The 20,236-nt window shown below is 48.1% G+C and overlaps 3 protein-coding genes across 9 annotated transcripts in view; 2 read left to right on the plus strand and 1 right to left on the minus strand.

Moving 5' to 3' along the window:
• Window positions 1-2,930, plus strand: part of GPCPD1 (glycerophosphocholine phosphodiesterase 1) — a 43,556-nt gene extending 40,626 nt beyond the window's left edge. For 6 of the 7 annotated variants that reach the window (XM_069009138.1, XM_069009140.1, XM_069009141.1 and 3 more), the window contains one exon: window positions 1,156-2,930. In XM_069009138.1, coding sequence (XP_068865239.1) covers window positions 1,156-1,360 — 205 coding nt within the window. In that variant the 3' untranslated portion in view covers window positions 1,361-2,930. The remainder of the gene's footprint in view (window positions 1-1,155) is intronic. The other variant, XM_069009144.1, reaches the window with a different exon arrangement.
• Window positions 2,931-11,199: 8,269 nt separating this feature from the next.
• MAL (mal, T cell differentiation protein) lies at window positions 11,200-16,316 on the plus strand. The gene is made up of 4 exons (XM_069009145.1): window positions 11,200-11,487; window positions 14,825-14,995; window positions 15,147-15,275; window positions 15,496-16,316. The coding sequence occupies exons 1-4, from the start codon at window positions 11,401-11,403 to the stop codon at window positions 15,568-15,570; spliced, it is 462 nt and encodes a 153-aa protein (XP_068865246.1). The 5' UTR covers window positions 11,200-11,400; the 3' UTR covers window positions 15,571-16,316.
• Window positions 16,317-19,378: 3,062 nt separating this feature from the next.
• Window positions 19,379-20,236, minus strand: part of MRPS5 (mitochondrial ribosomal protein S5) — a 28,474-nt gene continuing 27,616 nt past the window's right edge. The window contains exon 11 of the mRNA XM_069009146.1: window positions 19,379-19,959. Within this exon, the coding sequence (XP_068865247.1) occupies window positions 19,735-19,959 (225 nt within the window). The 3' untranslated portion in view covers window positions 19,379-19,734. The remainder of the gene's footprint in view (window positions 19,960-20,236) is intronic.

The raw sequence follows: 20,236 nt of genomic DNA on the forward strand, positions 1-20,236 counted from the left end.
ACCAGTCTTTGAGCTGCATGTTGTTTTTGGTGTCTTGGAGTTGCCAGCAGTTCACAAGTTGGCTTGTCAGGGTAAAAGGGCACCTTGCCACTCTCACATCAGCACTACATTGTTTTGATTGTGGTGTTGGTTCCTTTTGGGCATATTTTGAAAATGTGTGAGAGGTAAAGGATGATGAAATAAAACCAGACTACTTTTCTTGACAGAATCATAAATGAAGCATGAGCATTCTTAAAAGACTAAGGTGGAAACAATGGTACTTTTTTGCAGAAGTTTTCATTTGAAGGAGATAAACCTGCAACAGCTAAAAGTGAGAGCAACTGGATACCAGGATTAAAATTTTGGATATAAACATGCTGATATTAGAAATGAATCTTGGGAAGTCAGGACATATCCTTGTCACAATAGGTGTTGTACCAAAATTAGGTTACAGGAGCACCAATCCTTTTGCTTTATAATGAATTACACCAGAATAGTGTTTGAGTTGTGCTCAGTGCTTACACTGTCCAAATGTGGTTTGGATTTGGACAGTCTGCTATGATGCTGACATTTCAAATCCTGCAGCTTTGTTTGTGTGTGTGAAAATAAGAAAGAGGATAGACTGTTTAAAATAGTGAGGGTGGTTAATTGGCATTAGGTGCGGAGAGAGGTCAGACTTTCTGTTTTTCACTCTTCACTTAATATTGTGGTAATTATGGTAATTTAAAAAAGAAAAAGTTCTGAATGGGGGGAGGTGAAATACTTCTTGAAACAGTAAGTATACACTCCATGCAGTATTATGTACAAGCAGCACACCGCAGTCTGTTCAAATAACCTCAGGGCTCTGAAATTTCTTATGCTTTGAGCTTTGAAGCCTGGAACACTCTCTTATTTCACTGCTTTGTGCCACCTGCAAAATCACATTTGTCAGGAGACCAAGTGAGTATATGCCAGTAGGTTTTTAGTATATCCAATGAAATACTAACTAGTCTGTGTAAAGGGAATACCGTTTTATGTTGCAAGATGAGCACCAAAACTTAAGGTACTTAAACAAACTGTCTTTGGGACCTAATTTGACTGTGTTACAGAAAAAAACCCAGGTGCTTCATCTGGTGTACATTTCTGTGAACTGCTAGTTTATACTGATCGGTGTTTTTTCTTTTCTCATTTATTCAGGATATACGACTCAAATCCTGAACAACCAAATATATTCCAGGTGGAGCAGCTGGAACGTCTCAAGAAAGAACTGCCGGAGTTGAAAAGCTGTGTGTGTCCTTCAGTTAGCCACTTCAAATCCATAGCTCCATGTAAATGCCATCATAGTTACCTGGAAGAGAAAGCTGTAGATAACTTGAAGAGTGTTCAGATGCAAAAGGACTAATTTTAGGCAGAATGCTGTTTTGTATCTATGGAATTTTCACCATTGGAATAGTTCTGTCTATGCTTTCAGGTTGGTTTGTTTTAATTTTAAGTCTTCAAATAGCAATAACTGTGTTCCTCCTTCCTAACAGTACTTAGTAAAATTTCAAACAATGTTAAAATATTCAGCCAGTTACAGTTATTGTTCCAATTTACATATACAGTTTTAACTTTTCCCTCAAATCTTGAAAAAGAAAAGTATCACTAGTGCTTTTAAAAGACAAAAATTAATTAAGCAGTCTCAGTAGTGAAAGCTCAGAAACTAAACTGTAGAGAAATTACAACAATCTGATATTGAATATGCTGAAAATTTGTTTTAACTTGGATTTTACTTACAGGCTGACAAGCTGTAGCATTTGTCTGACAGCAGGAAATTAAGAGAGTGATTTTAAGATACATATAAATAGATCTGGCCTATAAAAACATCTGAACGAATTGGTACCTCATGTATATGTATTTGCACTGGTAGATCCATCTGTATACAAAGCTTTGTGCCATTTTAAAGTATTTATTTATTTTTTAGTGAACTGCAGCTCATTTTTCCCCACTTCATTGAATATTCAGGTTGCTGCCTTTGTTTCCTCAGCTCTCAGTTCAGTGGTACAGTGCCTGTGTACAGCAGTCAAGGGGGAACCACGAGTACAGGTTTTTCATTAATTGCACACAGGCCTGCTAAACTTTAAAAATGTTGCTAATAATCTTCACAGAATTACAGGAGTATCTTCAGTGGTCGAGAATCTTTTTTGCACAGTAACCTTAATGAACAGAGTATGTACCCTGCACAAACTCTACAAAATGCATGCTTTATCTATTAAGCATGAAATTTAGGTGTTTGCTGAGGTCCTTGCATCTTTATGGTGCTAGTTATGTGTGAAGGGTGCAAGGACCAACTCAACAACTTAGTCTCCTTTGCCTGAGAAACCACAAGCCTGTTATTCACAAACATTTGGAGAAGAGGCTACACCATATGTGGTTTGTCTTACTTACATAATGCAAGTCACTGGCTTTTGTATTTTGCAAGATTTTTGGCTTTTACCATAGAGCAAGAATCACAAGTGTACTGAATTCAGATAATCAGTATTCTGTTGGCTGGTATCTATCCTCTGTAATTTATTACAAAGTCATAGTTTAGAGTTCTTAATAGATAAGTATGCATGTCCTTTCTCCTCCTGACGTTGCAGGTCATGCCAACACAACAGCTGTAACTTTCTACTGAAGTGTTAATGTATAATAAGAACGGAAAATATTTATTTTTTTTTCTCTTGTAAATTGACAATGAAAACAATAGTATGTACTATATTCTTTATATACAGTCATTGCTACATATAGATCTGATTGTACAAAGAGTAAAGCCATTGCAAATAAGTGCTTGAGTCTGCACTGCTGAGCAGTTTGAAACCGCTTGTTTTGACTTGTGCATTTTAGTATTTAAAGTTTGTTTGTCCTGCACAAACAGCACAGTAGTGATTAGTTATCTGAAAGCCTTCTTTTATTAAAAAAAACCAAAAATGCGAAACAACCCTAAACCAAAATTGGAAGTGTGCGAGCTGTGTTTTTGAGAAGGGGAGGGGGCATTGAACCAGAATCTTGGCATCAGGAACCTGTGACTGTTACTTGATACATTCCTCACCTCTGTGGTTAATTCTTAATTTTTTTTTTTTCTTAATTTTTTTCCCTCATTTGTGTACCCTGTGGGATCCTCTTGACAGGTCTTGAGGGCTTTGCCAACTGATACTCAACTCCTAGCAGAGTTGGTGTCACTGCTTGTGAAAGCTGGGCAGCACATCCACAGAGATGTTGAGCATGACACCTGCTCTGTGTGAAGGTAGTGCAGAAGTTGTGCTGCGTGAAGCACCCTCTCAGACTAATGCCAGTGAGATGCTCAGTGGGGCTTAGGCACCCTTAAAATCTTATTTCCCAGCCTTCAGTGCTCAGGGATTGGCCTGTTCCGTTTGAGGGGAGTGGGAATAAATACACCCACTGTGATGATTTTACAAGACAGTTTTGAGCAGTGTTAGTTGTTGGTGTTTTCTTGCTGACTCCCTTATTTCTGAGTAAGTTGTGTCAGCAACTTCCTCCAGACCTGAGGAGCTTCAACAGCTCTCCTGCTGTGCCAGTTGTTGGAGCTGAGCTCACGGCTCAGCCAGACTGAGCAGCTGTTCTGCCACAGCCATTGGCATTGCAGCTGGGGTAGAGGGACCCAAAGAGCAGGAATTTGGGATCTGGCAGGGGAGTCTGCCACCTCCTGCTTTGGAGTGCGTGTTGGAGATCAGCATGGTCTGGGGCAGAGATGGCTTTGTTTCAGCCAAGGGACCGCTACAGAATTTTAATCCAGAGTTGTGTGAGTTGTAGTAGGGGAGACAGAATTTCACTCTTGATTTTGGAACGTTTCCCTTTGGTGCACCCAAAGACTGGGCTCTACATCTCTGATGTTGGTTGCTGAATGACAATCCCACTGTATGCCATAAGGACCGTGGACAGTGAGTAAGGACTGCTCCAGCTACACCAGTCGTGATCTCCTGCTGCAGCAATCAGCCAACAGCACAGCAACTCTGCTGCTGCCCTGGAAGACGTCTGGGAGGGGTAGGATGCAGTTATGGACTAAATGAACTCTACAGACACCTCGGAGGGACAGCCACTGACTGTGGAAATGATGCCTGTGCTTGTATGTATTTATATATGTGTGTATGTAGTTGGGAAGTGTGGGAGCTGGGCATGACAGAGCTGGTGGAGAATAAGGGGTGGAGAATGTCCTGGTTTCGGCCAAGGACAGGGGTCATTTTTGGTGACAATAGGTGCCAGCTGAGAAAGCTCTTGCTGGCTCCACATGGCTGAGGGGGCATGGCCAAGACTGAGATGCCACTCAGTACCACCTCGCTATGTTGCTGGGGACAGGGAGAGGGGATTCTTTGGTTTTTGAGAAGAAGGGAGTGGCTTCCAGTCAGGGCAGGTCGGTGTGGGGTGCTGTGGTCACATCTATCAGGCTCTGCAATGAGCGTTTTGCATGTGAATCACCTTCCCTTTTGTACACTTTTGTTATTAATATTGTTGCTGTTACTGTTTCCTTGTCTCATTGCTGTTTCTACTAAATGGGTCTTATTTCAACCCTTATTGTGCCTCCAGTTCTCCCTGGCCACCCCTGGGGGGAGAGGAGGAGCCAAGGGAGTGGCAGTGTGATTTGGAGTTTCAGGGAAAGAACTAAATTGGGGAGCACCGTTCCTAAATGGAGTGGAGCACCACTGCCCAAAGAAGTGAAGGCAAGTCCTGGGCACCATCAGGGAACCTGGTCCCCTGCCTTGAGGACTCTGCTGTCCATGGTCCCTGCAGGGTGCCAAGGCCATGGGGAGAGACAAGGGAGAATTAAGGTAATCCCAGCCTTGTGGCCATATCCAGGTTGTGGTAAATCTTGCAGGCACCCAGGTCCCAGCAGGGAGCACAGGGACCTGCTCCTTCCTGAATCCTGTGCTAGCCTGGCACAAGGATGAAGACAATCCCCCAGTGTTGTGGTTGAGGAATGGTATTCCCCAACTACATATTCCCCTTCCACAAGGCACTCACACACTCTTGCCTCCCCTGCAGGGGGATGAAGAGGAAAGTTGAAGACACAAAGGGTAAAAGATCATGAATTAAGAACATTTCACTGGAAACAGCACTGGAGTAGGAAAAATGAACAGTAGGGAACAGACATTATCCAACTGCTCCCTTTGCCACATTCAACGGGAGCTGTCCCTGGAAGAATGACATGAGGTGGTACAGAACATGGTCCTGGCCATGTCCCCTTCTGGCTACTGCAAAAATTAACCCTGTCCTTGCCAGAACCAGGACATTCTCCACCCCTTACTCCATATCATCTATGTCATGCCTAGCTCCTACACCTTCCAGCTACATACAGATATATATTTATAAATATTTATAAACACACAAACAGGTATCATTTCCACAGTCAGTGGTCGTCCCTCCAAGGTAGACTGAGTTTTCTCTGTCTTAGTTGTCTTCTAGGTCAGGAGAGCTGGTGTGTTATGATATGCAGTGGCAGTTTCCATGTAGGAAATTTTGATGCTACCTCCAAAATTTCTCCAGATAACTGGGGCTTCACATACTTCATAATCACATAGATCTTGTATCTTAACTAAAAACATGCAGCAAATGTCTTGGTCACAACAAGTGGCAGCTGAGAAAACTCTTGCTGGCTCCACATCTGTCTCACACCCCTGGGTTTACACCCCATGTCCTGGAGTTTCATGCTTTCCTTCTCAGCTGCATCCATCGTATCAGTCTCCCAGAGCTCAGCTTCAAGGCTTTAAACAGCCAGCAACTTCTTCCTTACAGATCTTAGAAGCAAAAGCCAGCACTGGCTTTCTGCTGCCCCTTGCAGCCTATAAACTGCACCACATGCAGGTCTTTGCTCTTTCACTGTTTGTACCCTCAGATTCTCTCACAGAATCTATGTTCAAAATTTAAAAAAAAAACCCAGCAGCTGCTCCCCCAGAAAAGATCCTGGAAGAAAGAGCCAGTGCTGGACTACCCCTTTAGTAAGCTATAAATGGCACTGAGATGATTAGCTTTCCCTTCTTTCCTCTTGCAGAGCCAGGATCCAAACCTGAAGCCCTTCCCTAATTGCTCCCACAGTAAAGGTGCCAGGAAAAAAAAGACGTTGGCTTTTATCTTCCTGCTGTCACCATTCAGAGCTCCACCCAGTATCCCTGTGTACTTCCTAGACAATTAAATGTACCCTGACACTGCCTCAGAAACCCAAAGGGCAGACCTGAAGAAATGGCTAGAGACTACTGGCAAACAAAATGTGCCAGGACAAAAAGAAATGCATTTATTTTGGAAGGCAAGCAGCTATCCCCAGTGTTCCTGCTGCAGATAAGAGGCTGCCCAGGGGAGGTAAAGGCCAGCAACAGCTTTCTTTCATGGCACTTCTGTGTGGGAGCAATCCACTCCCGGGAGGCCTGCACCAAAATTTGGATACTGCCTCCAGTGGTGAATACATCCACCAGGGTCTGCTCTAACACAGAAGTTCTCAGGAAAGAGCTGTTGCTGGTTTGTACCTGCCCGGAGCAGCATCTTCTGCACCACCACCGATGGGGTGAGGTGCTTTCCTTAGCAAATAAAGGCATCCTCATCTTCTTTCTGGAGCTCACCTCCAAAACTGGGGGGATTTGGATACCATCTCCAAAATTGTGTATGTCCAGGGATCTCTTTCAGAGAAAACCATCCAGAATAGAAAGCTCTTACTGGTTTACACCTCCCTAGGGGACCCTGTAATGTTCTTTTCTTTCAGGTGGCCAGCACCTGACAAGGACAAGGATGAATAAATGACTGCTTAATTTAAGTTGATGATGACACCAGTAAGATGAAAATGTAAAAAGACAAAACTGCAAAATGGCAAAATGACAGTCTGATCAGAACTATTTACTGCACAATGAAGCTGCTGATGCAGTGCTCTATTTATTGCACCAGTAACAGCTACCTTAGCAGCTGTCAAATAGGGATTGATGTTACTCACCCCTGTCACTGACCATGGGCAAGTCTCCCACTCAGCCTCCAGAGGTGTCCCTGAGGGGTGTTCCCACCCAAGGGAAGGATCTTCATGCATCTAAAGGAGATAGGCTGGGAAAACTGGGACTGACCTTTTATAGAATGAAGAGGTTGATTGTCCTGTAAACTTTAGATTCTGTGTTGTCCTGCCTGCTCAGCAGAACATGTTTATTTTTGAGTCAGATGTTACCTTGGTTCCTTCTGCTCAAAACTTCAGTCTCTCACTTCCCTACCAGGCTCTTCCACATCCCTGTTGATGCCCACCTCAGTCGAGAAGAGCACCCTCATGAAGAGTCTAATTTAAGGGTTTGGTCAAGCCAGTCTCAGCATTCTTCACCACTGAACCCAGTGTTTTACTAAACCCCCTGTTTCTTAATCCATCACCAAAAATTTGGAAATAAGACAAGGAAGGGGTTCTTCAAAGCTGTCCCAGCCATTCCAAATGGAACAGCACTAGTGCCCCTGCCCCTCATAACACAGTTGCTTGTTCCTCACACACCCCCCTGCCAGTCCCATGGTCCCAGGAACAGGAGAGCTTCATCTCTGTCCCTTACAGAGACAGTGAGACCCCTCTGGAGCTGTGTCTGTGCAGCTCTGTGCCTGCATTCCCACTGCTTCCTGCTTTCCCCATTTACTGACTGGTTTCTAGGTCTGCCTTGTATCCAAGTTTTTATACATTATGTGTAGCTGTGCCACATTAGGGCACATGGAATCTCACTAGAGAAGTGGGAAATCACATACATGCAGCAAAACCACTGCCCCTTTGAAGAAGTCATGAGGGTCAGCACAGACTCTGCATTTAAGTGAGAAAAGCCTCCAGAAAAAAAGAAACGTGGCATTATCCACTGAAATGTTCTTGCATTCTTGCTTCCATGGACTGAACATGATAGAGCTCAAGGTCTGGATGAGAGGCATCCATCCCACCATTTCACTGCTCTTACAGTGGGGGTACTGCAACACGTGTATGAGACAATGAGGCCTGTGGAAAAGAAATATCTATGGGCTGATTTTTGAGAGGTGTTTCAGAGATGTTTATTTCTGCTGAGGAACTGCTCAATCACGGGACCCGAGGGTCCTTGCCCGTGCAGGGGAACACAAACCAACGAATGGGGAACGAGGCTGACCAGGGGCAGGGAACCCCCTGTCTCCCCCCAGGGCCCCTCTCCCAGGGCCACATGGCAGGGTGGGGAGGGACCCCAACATTTCACCCGTTTATTTTTAACAAAAAGAGATTTAAAACTTAACATTGAAAACAATTGGATAAACACGAGATAACAAGGACAGTTTCAAAGCAAAAACAAGCCACCCTCCTGAGTCTTTAAATGTCCAGACAGATTCTCTGGAACATCTTAAGGCTGACAGAAGGGAGACAGAACTCTCTGAGCATGCTTTGTGGGGAAACTGAGGCAGGAGAGGGTTTAATTTCTTCCCTCCCCCTTTTCATCCCCCACTCAGCATTGGAAAGGGATTTTTGGGGAAACAATTGGCAAAGGCATGGTTTTGTGAGTGTAGAGGGATTCCTTGTGGAACAGGGGCATATGATAGCCCAGTAGAGTTTGGGCAACCCAGGGCTGCTGCAGAAGAACCCCTGAAGGGGCCTCAGGCTGCAGATAGGCCAGAAATACACCTGGCTGCAGGCAGCCTTGAACAGCCTTGGGAAAAGTTACACACTGGTCGGCTCCCCCACTGCTTAGAGGCTGTCCCATGGGAATAGGGCAGGAATCTTTGTAAAGTAGATATAAGTGAGTGTAAGTAAACAATAAGGGAAGCACAATGCTCAAATCGTATCGGTGTTCGTATCGTGACTTCAGCCGGCTCCCCTGCGCTCAGAACCACCCCCTGCTAAATGTGAGGGAAACCATGGGTGAAAAAACGGATTGGGAATACACTGGGGGTAATAGGATATAGGGTAAAAGGGAAAGGTGGGATTAGGAAAGGGAGACTGTAAGGGGGGCTTATAATGGATATATTGTCTGACATGACTATGATTTTTAGCATATATACTGCCTTTTACAGAAACACCATCAGGCCCAGTGGCCTCTGCTGCTTGTAACCCTTTTCTACCTTGCACAGTTTTGAACTCTTACTACTTCTCCATCTCCTAAGCTTGGGATGCATTTTTCAGGGTTATTCTTTTTAATAGCAGTTCTATGAGTGAATACGTCTTCTTGGTTATCACATCTCATTATAAAACCATAATTTTGTTCAAGATTATACCATTTTACTATTCCTAAAACCTTAGCTACGGTGATTTTTTCCTTTTTCCAAGTGGCTGCTGTTTTCTGTCTTGCTGTGTTTTAGCTTTCGCTTTCGCTCACTCCTGTGTTGGAACTGCTAGGGCTGCCGGGGCTGCTCGTGCCTGCGACCTTCCCGGGGTCGCATTTGGGGCCGGGCCGGGCCGGGCCACACTGCTCAGCTCCCTGTGCGCCGCCTCCTCTGCTCTCAGCTACACTGCCGCTGCCTGGGGCTGTGCCCACGTCTCGGCCGGGCCCCTGAGCGACGACCCCCCTGTGCCCTGCTCCAGTGCGTGTTTTGGCTGGGCACGGCTCCGCTCCACCGCCACCACCGCCAGCCACCGCCCGCAGGCCGCCCTTCTCGGTCGGGCGCTCACGGGGCTCGCTCCACCACGCGCTGCGCGGGGCCGGGCGGGCACCGCTGGGTCCTGCCGCTCCCCGCTCCGCCGCCAACACTGCGGCCCGCGTGGCTCCGCCCGCGCACGGGAACCGTCTCGCTGCTGCTCGCAGAGCGCTCGGTGCACGTGGCCTGGGTCACACAGTCCCTGAGGCAGGCTTCCCTTCACCAGGACACAGCTGACATTGCCCAACAGTCTCGGTAATTAAATAATATTCACAAAAATATTCTTCCATCGGCATATATTTTGACTCAGAAATGAACTGTGTCCAAACGGTATTCCAAAAGAATCAAATCCCAAGAAACATAGAAAAAGCTCTTAAACAACCATGCCAGGAAGTGTTTCAGTTCCTTTTGAGCTTGAATTAAGCTAAGATTTACAAATTGTTGTTCAAGAATCTTCTCAAGTTTAAGATAAATGTCCATATGCGGCTCGGAGAGGCAAGAGTCTTTCCACGGTTCCTCCATAGTTTAGCGATGGAACAGCAAAACAAAAACAAGAAGAGAAATCCAGAGTTTACTCACAAATCAGTCACTGTCCTTAGGGATCGGGGATTGCTCTGCTCACATTGTCCACCATTTGTTACAGTGCAGATACTGCAACACGTGTATCAGACAACGAGGCCCGTGGAAAGGAAATATCTATGGACGGATTCTTGGTAGATGTTTCAGAGATGTTTATTTTCCCAGCAGCATGGCCGGGGCTCTGCCGAGGAACTGCTCAATCACAGGACCCGAGGGTCCTTTGCCCGTGCAGGGGAACACAAAACAACCAATGGGGAACGAGGCTGACCAGGGGCAGGGAAACCTCGTGTCTCCCCCCCTGGGGCCTTCTCCCAGGACCACATGGCGGGGGGGAGGAACTCCAACACACTGCCCCACCAGCACTGGGGTTCTGTGCTTGCTCTGCCACGTAACCCTGCCCCTCCCTTGATCTGCTTATTAAAAGCATTTGCCCAGTTTTTCTGATGTTGCAGCCTCCTCCACTCATCTGCCCCAGTGCTTTCTCCAGGGGACAGTTTTTACACTGTCTTCCTTTCTTGCACTTTCTTGCACCTTTTGGCCTCAGCTTCTGGAGTTACGTGGTTTTTGCTGGGTACCCAAGTGAGTGTGTTACAAAGAAGTAAGTATTCCATATTAAGGAGAAGGGGAATGACTTGCTCCCATGGACTACAGACAAAAAAGAAAAATAAAAAAAAGCCAAGTGGCTTGGGAAGTCTCATCATTTTAGGTCATTTGTGTTACCTTGGCATTTCCAATCTTCTTCTGAGATGACGGAGTTGGTTTGCCCTGCAGTTTGATTGCCCTCATCCCTGGATGTCTGTGGGACATTTCTAGGCCCCACTGTTTTCCCCATGTCTCGGCCACCAGCCACCCTCATGTCCTCTGCTGTGACCACCTCAGGTGTGCAGGGCCACTCTGGCTCACTGTGCATATAAAAGGGGACATGAGGCTGTCCAGGTGGATGGGCACAGGTGTCTCCTTCTGCCCTCAGCTGTGACTGCAGTGCCACTCGCCCCTGCCCAGGGACCTGCCTGGCACGCTCAGCCTGTGCAGGGACAGCCCAGGGGCTGCTCCTGCATCTCCCGAACACCTCCCATGTGACTCCAGGTCACAGGGTTTGGCCACACCTGTGCCACTCATAGCTGTCTTCATCTGTCAGCCGGAAGCAGGGGGGAAAGGCACCCGTGCAGGAAGGGGAGAAAAGGAGGGAGAAACGAGAGCAGGAAGGGGAGGAAAAGAGGAACAGAGAGAGGGAGAGGTAAGGAGGCTGCATTTAGCAGTGAGGTGCAGAACGGCTGATCGTCACCGTGCCAGAGGCTTCCAATGTCCTCCTCAACCACCACCAGCTCTTTGCCCAGCGGCCTGGCAGTCCTGAGGACCTTCCCAGATGTGCTCTTCATCCCTGAAATCGTGAGTGCTGACTTTTCCCTGGGGGAGGGCCGCGGCTGCTGGTCCCACCAGCACCCAGCACAGCTCATGCTGCAAGTGTCTGAGGGGTGATACTTGTCCCCAGACACGTGGATCAGGACCCACGCCAGGTCCCTGAGCCACAAGGGGCTGGGGGCAACTCCTCATTGGAGAAAACCACAGGGCCTGAGGCTCTGAACCTCCCCTTTAGTCTGCAATGGGATTTTTCTGGTGCCTTTGAAAAACTACTGTAATTTCCTGCCTAAAAAAAAGGGAGGGATTGCTGGTGGGTTTAAAGTAGGCTGACAAACTGAGCTGGTTAATTAACTGGAAGATGATTTTAGCTGATAGAACAGGCAGAGGATGAGCTGCTTGCTTAGAGCAGGGGATTGGGGCGAGCTGTGGGAATTGGTTGCAGCAGCAGAGCCCGGTCGGCCGCGGCTGTGCCGCTCGAGCGCAGCATTCCCGAGCCGCCCGTGCGGAGAGAGCGCTGGACCTGGGCGTGGGGGTGAGGAAGCGGTGAGCAAAGGGTGAGCAAACACCTTGTAACTTCTTTCCACATTGTAACTTCACTGAGCAGGAGGAGATCATACTCTTAATGGATTTGGCGCGCGGTCAAAAGCAGTTGCTGTGAGCAAGGGCTAAAAGTTATAAAGTCTCAACTTGAACCTTTTCCCGGGATCCTCTGCCCCACTCATGAAACCTGCTCTTCCCACAAGAGCTTGGGAGGATTTTTTCCAAATTCTGAGCACTTTGGTCCAGCATTGAAAGCTCTGGCTGAACATTGTAGGATGACATTCAGATTATTCCATGCTAGAAACTTCAGCTTTGTCATCTGGCACCAAATCCTTTCCTGTCACCCAGCTTGGTCCACACTCCTGGGATTTATGGCATTTCCTTCACTCTCCTGGTGGTAACAACACAGCAAAGAGGATGTAGAGAAAGGCTTTGCTTCAGCCCCTCCAGCTGTGCTCATGTCAACTGGACTCTGCCTGAAGGCAAGGTCGAGGTTTCCTGCAGCTACAGGAAGGAGGATATTTAAGTCCCTGTGGAGGTTTTGGCTGGGCTGACGCTTGCCAGCCACCCCTGCCATGAGTTGTGTTAGTCCTGGTGCTGAGCCCGCTGTTGGCCTCAGTGTGCTTATTCCTCTTGAACTGTTTGTTTGCAATCCCTGTCTCCAGGGGATTTGGCAGGGCAGCTTGCTGAAATGAGCACCCTATCCTTTGGTTTGGCTAAGATCTGGAAATGTGCATCCTGAAGGAATGAAGGAAGGAGGAATGCTGCATGGCTGGATTTCTCCATCTCCAAGAAGACTCTGGGCTGTGCAGTTGTATGACCTCTGCTGTGTACAAAGGAGGTGGCTGCCTTGAATCACAGCATTCAGAGGGACAAAGAATTTCTCATTCCTTAGTGAAATCTCAAGTTGCCTACCATGGGCCGGGATGGTAGCAACGAAACTAAACAAAACAAAACAAAATTGGCATTTTAAATAGTAAGAGAGTTGTGAAATTTTCAGAAGATCCTACCTGCAGCTCAGATGATTGCCACATCTGCATGGGATGATTGAGAACTACCATTTTTGATCTGTGAGGCTCAGTTTAGTTCTTGTAATCTATTTAATTTGAAGCACTTTCAGCACATATGGATAGCCAGACTTGTGTGGAAAAGCTGAAACAAGCTAAAAGCAGATATGTTTGCTTTGTAAAAGGCTATTTAAAAGATAACTTTTTTTCTTCGACTGCTGTCTGCATCCTGCTGTGAGTTATTGAAAGCCTCTCAATCCTTCCTTCCTTTTTATGTGTATGCAGCATAAAACCAAAGTCAATAATCAAACCATGTCAAACAGACTTTTCTGAGTGAGTAACCTGCAGGAAGGAGTGGTAGGAAGAGAGCTGTGGTAATTCTTGCCCCAGCCTTGTATCTCACCATAATTTGTGCTTGATTTTAATGGAGCAGCCATAAGGCTTTTCCCCGGGATTTTTAGCTGCAACACACTCATTGTGTCAGCACATGAGTGAATAAAAGGACTGGATTAGTGTTCAGGTGTCAGTCTGTGGTTGTTACAAGAGGCACCAGAACAGCAGCACTGTGGAAGACCTATTTTCACTCAGGCATTTGCCACGTCTCAACCACATAATTGATGTAGTGCGTCAATTTACATAATGGCATCAATGAACTTTCCTGCAGCTGTGGGGTGACACAAATGATGTAACATTTTCGGAGTTATCATAAATCAGAAACTTTCTTTCCACTTGCAAAATGCCTGGAAGGAAGTGGAAATGCCACAATGAGTATGAGCTGGCACTTGGATGCTGACTGGGATACACTGGCCGTACAAGGATCAGAATGACCTTAGAGTCAGCAAGGCTCTCCTACCTCTGGACGTGTGCCTGAATCCCAGACTGGCTGGTGGTGAGGGAGAGGCCCCCACAGCAGCACTGGTCCACACAGCGTGGGTTCAGCTGAGGAGCTCCTCAGCACAGGATGCTGCACAGACTAAACTTTGCACTGGTCCAAGAAACAACTGGGCTGATTGGTGGCACAGAAAAGCTACTGAGCACAATTGCACTCCAGACATTCCACAGCACTGAACACCATGCTCCCATCCTCTTGTGCAGGAGTCTGCTGGTGAAGGGTTGGAGCCTAGACATAGCTGTCCCTGTGTCTCACCAGGAAATCCACAGCAAACTCCCAAGCCTGGCTGAGAAGGTCCCACCTCCCACACCAGCAGCTGGGACCAGGCACAGCTCTGGTGTAGCCAGTGAAGGATGGCACAAAGAGCTGGAGCAGCAACACAAGACACAAAGCTGCTGGAGCAGCTCCCCTTCCCAAGAAGGAGCTGGGAGCCCCAGGCTTATTTTCCCTACCCAGACAGTCAAACCTCTCCTCAGCCTGGTCTCTCCTTTCAGGGTGGTATTTGCATGTGGCCTTTGCGAGAGCAGGTGTCTGTGCTGTTTGTGCAGGTGAGCTGGGTTTGACACTGCTCCTGGCAGGGATCTGACACGCTGGGTGTGAAGCAAACACACCTGTCCTAAATCAGCCTCCCTGTTCATTAAAAGCAGCCCTCAGAAGGGTCTAACCCAGCCTCCTGAGCACACTGATGTAGGGAGGGTGTGAGTGGCAGTGGCACCAGGAGGCAGGGCTACAGTGAGGATTTTTTTGGGTCAGGATCAATGGCAGATGGTCCCAGCTAAATGTCTAGTTCCAAGTGGAGGCTGGAAAGAACTCAAGGGCTTTTGCCATGTGCAATGCCAGTGCCAGACGTGTGCCTGGCTTTTGGCTCTGCTCTGAATAAGTCATTTTATCCCATGCTCACCCTGTCCCCCACTTTGACTTGCAGATCTTTGGGGGTCTTGTGTGGATCCTGGTGGCATCCTCGAAGGTCCCATACCCCATGCTGCAGGGCTGGGTGATGTTTGTCTCAGTGTTCTGCTTCGTCATGTCCATCTCCCTCCTGTGCCTCTACTTCTGCGGAGTTCACGGTGGCGGCAGCAGCTGTTGGGTCACCTTGGTACGTGCCTGTGACAAACCCCAGGGCCTCCCCTGCCTGCCCGTGCCCTGCAGAGCCAGGTGCTGCTGCTGCACTCCAAACTGCAGGCTGGGGACGGCTGTATGGGCAGTGTGACCCCCCTGGAGGTGACTGTGTGATCCCTGTTCCTTAGGATGTCATCTGCCAGGAGACAGCAGCGCTGTTCTACCTCAGTGCCGCGGTGCTGGAAGCCTTCCTGACCTACCTTCTTGGCCAGAGGCCCTTGTTAGTCAAGGAGTACAGGGAGAACATTGCTGCCGTGGTGAGTGCCTGGCAGGAGGGCAAGGAACACCAGGAGGTGGCTCTGGAGTGACCTCAAGTGTAAATCCTTATTTGCATCAACAATTTGGGGAGGGGGGAGAGAAACGAGTGGCAGTCCCCCAAATATGTGAGAAATAGGACACGTCATGAGGGGTGTGCTCAGTGCTGGAATGGCACCGTGCAACAGAAAACTGACTGCCTGGTGTGTTTTTCCATCACAGGTATTTGCATTCGTGGCCACCCTGGTTTATGTGATCCACAAGGTGTTCTCCCTCCTGAGATGGAAATCATCCTGAGAGCCTGAACAACCCCAGGAACAATGACTGCCATCTCCAGGCTGGGTGTGGGTTTTGTTTTCTAAAGTATATCCTATAAACAAGCAGCTTTTCATGTGGGATCTTGGTGACAAAGACAAGGAGCCTGCCAGAGAAAGAAATATCCTGGCACAATCTGTTTCCCTTCAGTCTCTTACAGGCTGGGTACAGTTTGATGCTGGGGCCCAAATGAAAAAAACCATCCAGCTTTAAAAACATAGTATAGTGGGGTTCAAAGGGCTAAAATCTCCCTGGACTGTACCTTTATGTGTCCAGAGTTGTTAATGGTATCAGGGGAAACATGTACAACCAGCACCAAGGAGCATGAGTGTGGAACTGTGTCATTTGCCCATTTCAGGCTGTTTCCCTCCCTAGACCCACTGTACAAATTAATATTCTCATGCAGTTTCTGAAAATGCCTTCTCTGACTTGCGATGGGCAATGGGGACAATATTGAACTTGGCTCAGGAGCAATGTGGATCACTGCAGCTCCTGAAGGGTACTGCTCAATTCTGAGGCACAACCACACCACCAGGAATTACCACTGCCTTTGGTCCCCCCCAAAACACGGCCTGGAAGGGGTGCAGGCTGCAGGAGAATTCTATGGGTGATCAGAATCGAATCCTCAATGAGCAGAGGCAATCAGCTCCTGCTTTTGGTGAATGGCTACTCTCTCATACACTTCCATGGTGTCACTAATAAAGATGGGTTTGCTGTGACTTTGAGAATGGGTGAGTCCTTGCTGCTCTTTTTCCCTCTGCTGCACCCGGACACAGCCCCAGGAGCAGTGCACCCTGACAGGGCTGAGTGAGTGGCTCTGTGGAGATCAGTTGCCAGCTGGGGTTAAACCATGACAAGGAATTAATTTAAATGGGATTTAGACCCAGGAAGGGATGTTTTCACATGCTAGAGGTGCCTAATAAACAGTGTCACTAAATTATCCCTTCCAGCTTGTGGGGTAAAAAATGCTTCCATGTTAAGTCTGAAGTTCCTGGATAACAACAAGAACTAGAAAACAAGAGGTAAAGAAAGTTGACTTGGAGGCCCCTCTGTTGCTTCATATACAAGGGAACTTTTGACCTGTGACCATGGGTTTGGCTTGGAGCTTTTTAATTGCAACTAAAGAAAACATTTATGGCTTTTTTTTCCTCGCTGAAAACCAGCCTGACTTGTTTAGATTGTTACTGTGACAATAGCAAACTGGTTGCAACAGAGGTGGAAAGAGAAACCCCTTCTCAGAGCAGGGAGGGAACTGAGAGCCACTTTGGACAATGGCACAGGGCTCTGAAGTTCAACATCCACCTGTTCAAACTGGTTTCATCATCCCATCATCGTGGGGTGTGTGTGGGGTGTTGGTGCCCAGGTTCTACTAACGCCCCTGAATGTGACAGTGGAACACAAAGCTGCCTTTCTTGGGTGTGTTAACAGAGGCAGGGATCTGCAGTCCTAACCCTGGGCCCTGGGATGAGCTGGCTCTGTTCCTCCTGCACCCAGGTGCACCACCCAGCAGTGCTGCCTGTCCCCTCACATCCCTGTCCCTGTGCCCTGTGGCCATCACATTTACAGCCCATGTTTGGCACGGCTCCAATCTCATTCCTTCTGCCTTGCTTCGCCCGCCACACACCAGTTCACACCAGTCTGCACCAGTTCCCCTCCGTGTCCTTCTGTCCCCACCCTGTTTGCTGAGAACCTCCTGCACAGCATCAGCCCAGCCTTGCTGGAAGCCAGCACTGGGGAAAAACAGCCAGGTGCTGCTGGCATGGGAGTGTCCATGGGCTCAGGACCGCCTGGGAGGGGCACTCTGTGGCCCCAGTGTCACCTGGGCTGAGCCTTTGCCTGGGGAGGGCTGGGCAGATGGGAGGGGCCCCCCCACCAGAAGGTCAGGAATGAACTGACAGGAAGTGCTGGAACTTTGATACCCTCCTGGTGTGATCCCAAGTTCAACCCCACGCAGCTGAGCAGGGTGAGGGGTGTCCCTGCCTGGCACAGGGCTGCAGGGCCCCAGCACAGGACTGCATTGCACCAAGGTGCACCTTCCCTGCATGGTGGAAAGAAAAGGACACAAAGAGAGCTTCATCATGCCCAGCTTTCCTGTCCTGTCAATGTAGCCCTGGAGACTGACATGCCCTGGAAGCTGGGCAGCCCAAGGGAGCTGTCTGGAAAATGGCACACCCCCAACGCTTCCTGAAGGGAAACATGCTGCCCAGAGAATCTCCCAGGACCTACAGCCCACGTGTGCAGCACATCTCTTCCCCACAGAGAGCCCTGAGGGCAGCACTGGCCTGAGAATTTGCTGTCACTGCTGGAAACACTGGGTGTGATGGACACTGCAGGCTAGCAAGCCTTTCCCTTGGGGACACTTCCATGGCATCAAGGGAATGGCTCCCCAGCATGTGGGAAGGCTGGCCCTTGCAGTGTGTTGACCACAAGCACTGCAGTCCCTGCCTGCAGAGCTGTTCCCAGCCTGCCCAAAGTACAGGGCTGCTCCACCCCAGGTCCTGCACTTGGCTCAGGAATTCCCAGATCCCCCCAGACTGGTACCTCCCCATCCCGGGGACTCCCTTGCAGATGTAACTGGATGGAGCAGACCATTTAAAAAGCCACAAATCAGGCTTTTTTTCAGAGCATTTACAAGTCCCATTGACACTGCTGAAACACTGGGCCTCTTGTGCCCCTGCAGCCAGCACCAGATTTCATCTGGTTGTGTAACTGGAGTTCCCATCTCTGCTCTTCTCCAGTTTCCTCAGCAGGACAAGGAGGGCTGCAGGCATCTGCTCTAGAGAGCAGGCAATTACATGCTAGTTAAACCACTCTATGCACTTGAAGGCAGGCAAAGCCTCAGTTCCTATTAAAAACAAGTTTGCAGGCACATTCATTAACTATGCCCAGATTGTAATCTTGGTTGCTCTTGCCTGACTAAGTGGTTTAACCACCATGTTAACTGCTCCCCAAATATTTGCATATTGGATACCTTGCCTCCAGCAGTGCAGTGAGTTGGGAGAACTTCCATCTTCTCCTGAACTGCAGGAGAAGAATTTGATTTTTAACAGAAAACTGTGGCCAGCTCCATGGAAAATGCAGGAGTTTCTCATTTTACAGTCAGCTGTCTGTGAGTGATGAGCAGTCTGTGTGCTGGGTAAAACATCTACACAAGCACCTTGGTTAATAGGAACAAACTTGTGGGAACGGTAAAGCCACAAAAGATTATTTTATGTAGGGACCTAAGCCCAAGAGCAGGGATGCAAGCTGAATGTGAGCACACATTCCCCAACAGCAGCTTGATGTGCTGCTGACAAGGAAGTTTGCAACCTGAACACTTGGCCATCCTATTGAAGGTATATTTAGATTGACCTGGTGAAGAGGAAAAAAGCCTTCATTCCACTGCTCAGCAGGCATGGCCTTGGAGTTAGAATTTTCATTGCAAGAGTGAGATAAAACTCAATTAAATTCACCCTGCCTGTCTGTATATACACAACTGCTGTCTTTAGAAAACTGTGTTGAAATAAATGTAAAGCATTGCTCCTACATGTCTTTAACATCAGAACTTCAAATGCAAATTCCCAGGCTGGTCTTGAAGGATTTCTAAGGTATTTTCTCCCATAAAGAGGTGGCCCAAGCACCTTTTGGCATCTGGGGAAATGCCATGACAGACACTCACAGATTGGGAGGCACAGAATTTAACCCCTGAGCCTTGGGAGTGCCCATGAACTCCCACTGCTGCTGCTTGCTTCAGGATATCCCAGACACCAGCACTTTGCAAAAAAAAAAATGGACCCAAACAAACCCAAACTAAACCCACTCTGATGATTCTTTATTGCTTTCACAATCTTGTATTTTCAACAGTTACCCCAGAGCTTGTGAAAGAAACATGGGAGCTCTTGACTAAAAGCCATCTTCTGGAATGGAGTAAATGCATGCGTGAAGCCAAAGACACGTTCACTGACTGTTTCCATCTGAACATTCCCACTCAGACAGTGGTCAGGAGAATTGTGGGAAACCAAACAGTGTTCCTGGATGGCAGAAGTGACATGGATGGCACGAGAGAGCTCCTGCTGCTCTCCCCTGAAAACCAAGCCTAGACACCCGGTCTGTGCTGGGCTTTGCCAGCTGCACCTCTGAGCTGGAGACACAGAGGGACCAAAGCTGTTAACATGCTGCCCGTCTGACACCTGCCCAGGGAGATTTCAGCATTCCCTGGGCTTCTTTCACCTCCCTCCACTCCAGCTTTGTGTCTGGAACCTCATCCTCAGGCTCAGGATCCTCCCGGACAGGCCCCTCGGGCAGGGCCACCACGATGGGCAGAGGACCCTGCTCCTCCCGGAACTCCACCACGTAGAGGCTCTTCTGGTTTGCCAGCTGCTGGTGAGTCTCCTGGGAGCAGTGCAGGGAAAAGACAATCAAAACAATGATGCACACTGTGGCTTTACTTCAGGCCAAAATCTACATGGTGTATGGGGTAGGGACTAAAACACCCCAAAAAGCATTTTCCTAATAAACAGTTCAAGCACTGTGCCAATGAAATGATTTGTCGGGCTCATCTTCATGGGCAAAAACTCATACAGCCAGACCTCAGATATGCTAATCAGCACTACAATGTCATCCCAGAGGAACTTGCTTCTGGAAAGACATATCCTGCTCATAAACATGC

The sequence above is a fragment of the Aphelocoma coerulescens genome, chromosome 3 (genome assembly GCF_041296385.1).
Source record: "Aphelocoma coerulescens isolate FSJ_1873_10779 chromosome 3, UR_Acoe_1.0, whole genome shotgun sequence".
Classification (NCBI taxonomy): Eukaryota; Metazoa; Chordata; class Aves; order Passeriformes; family Corvidae; genus Aphelocoma; species Aphelocoma coerulescens.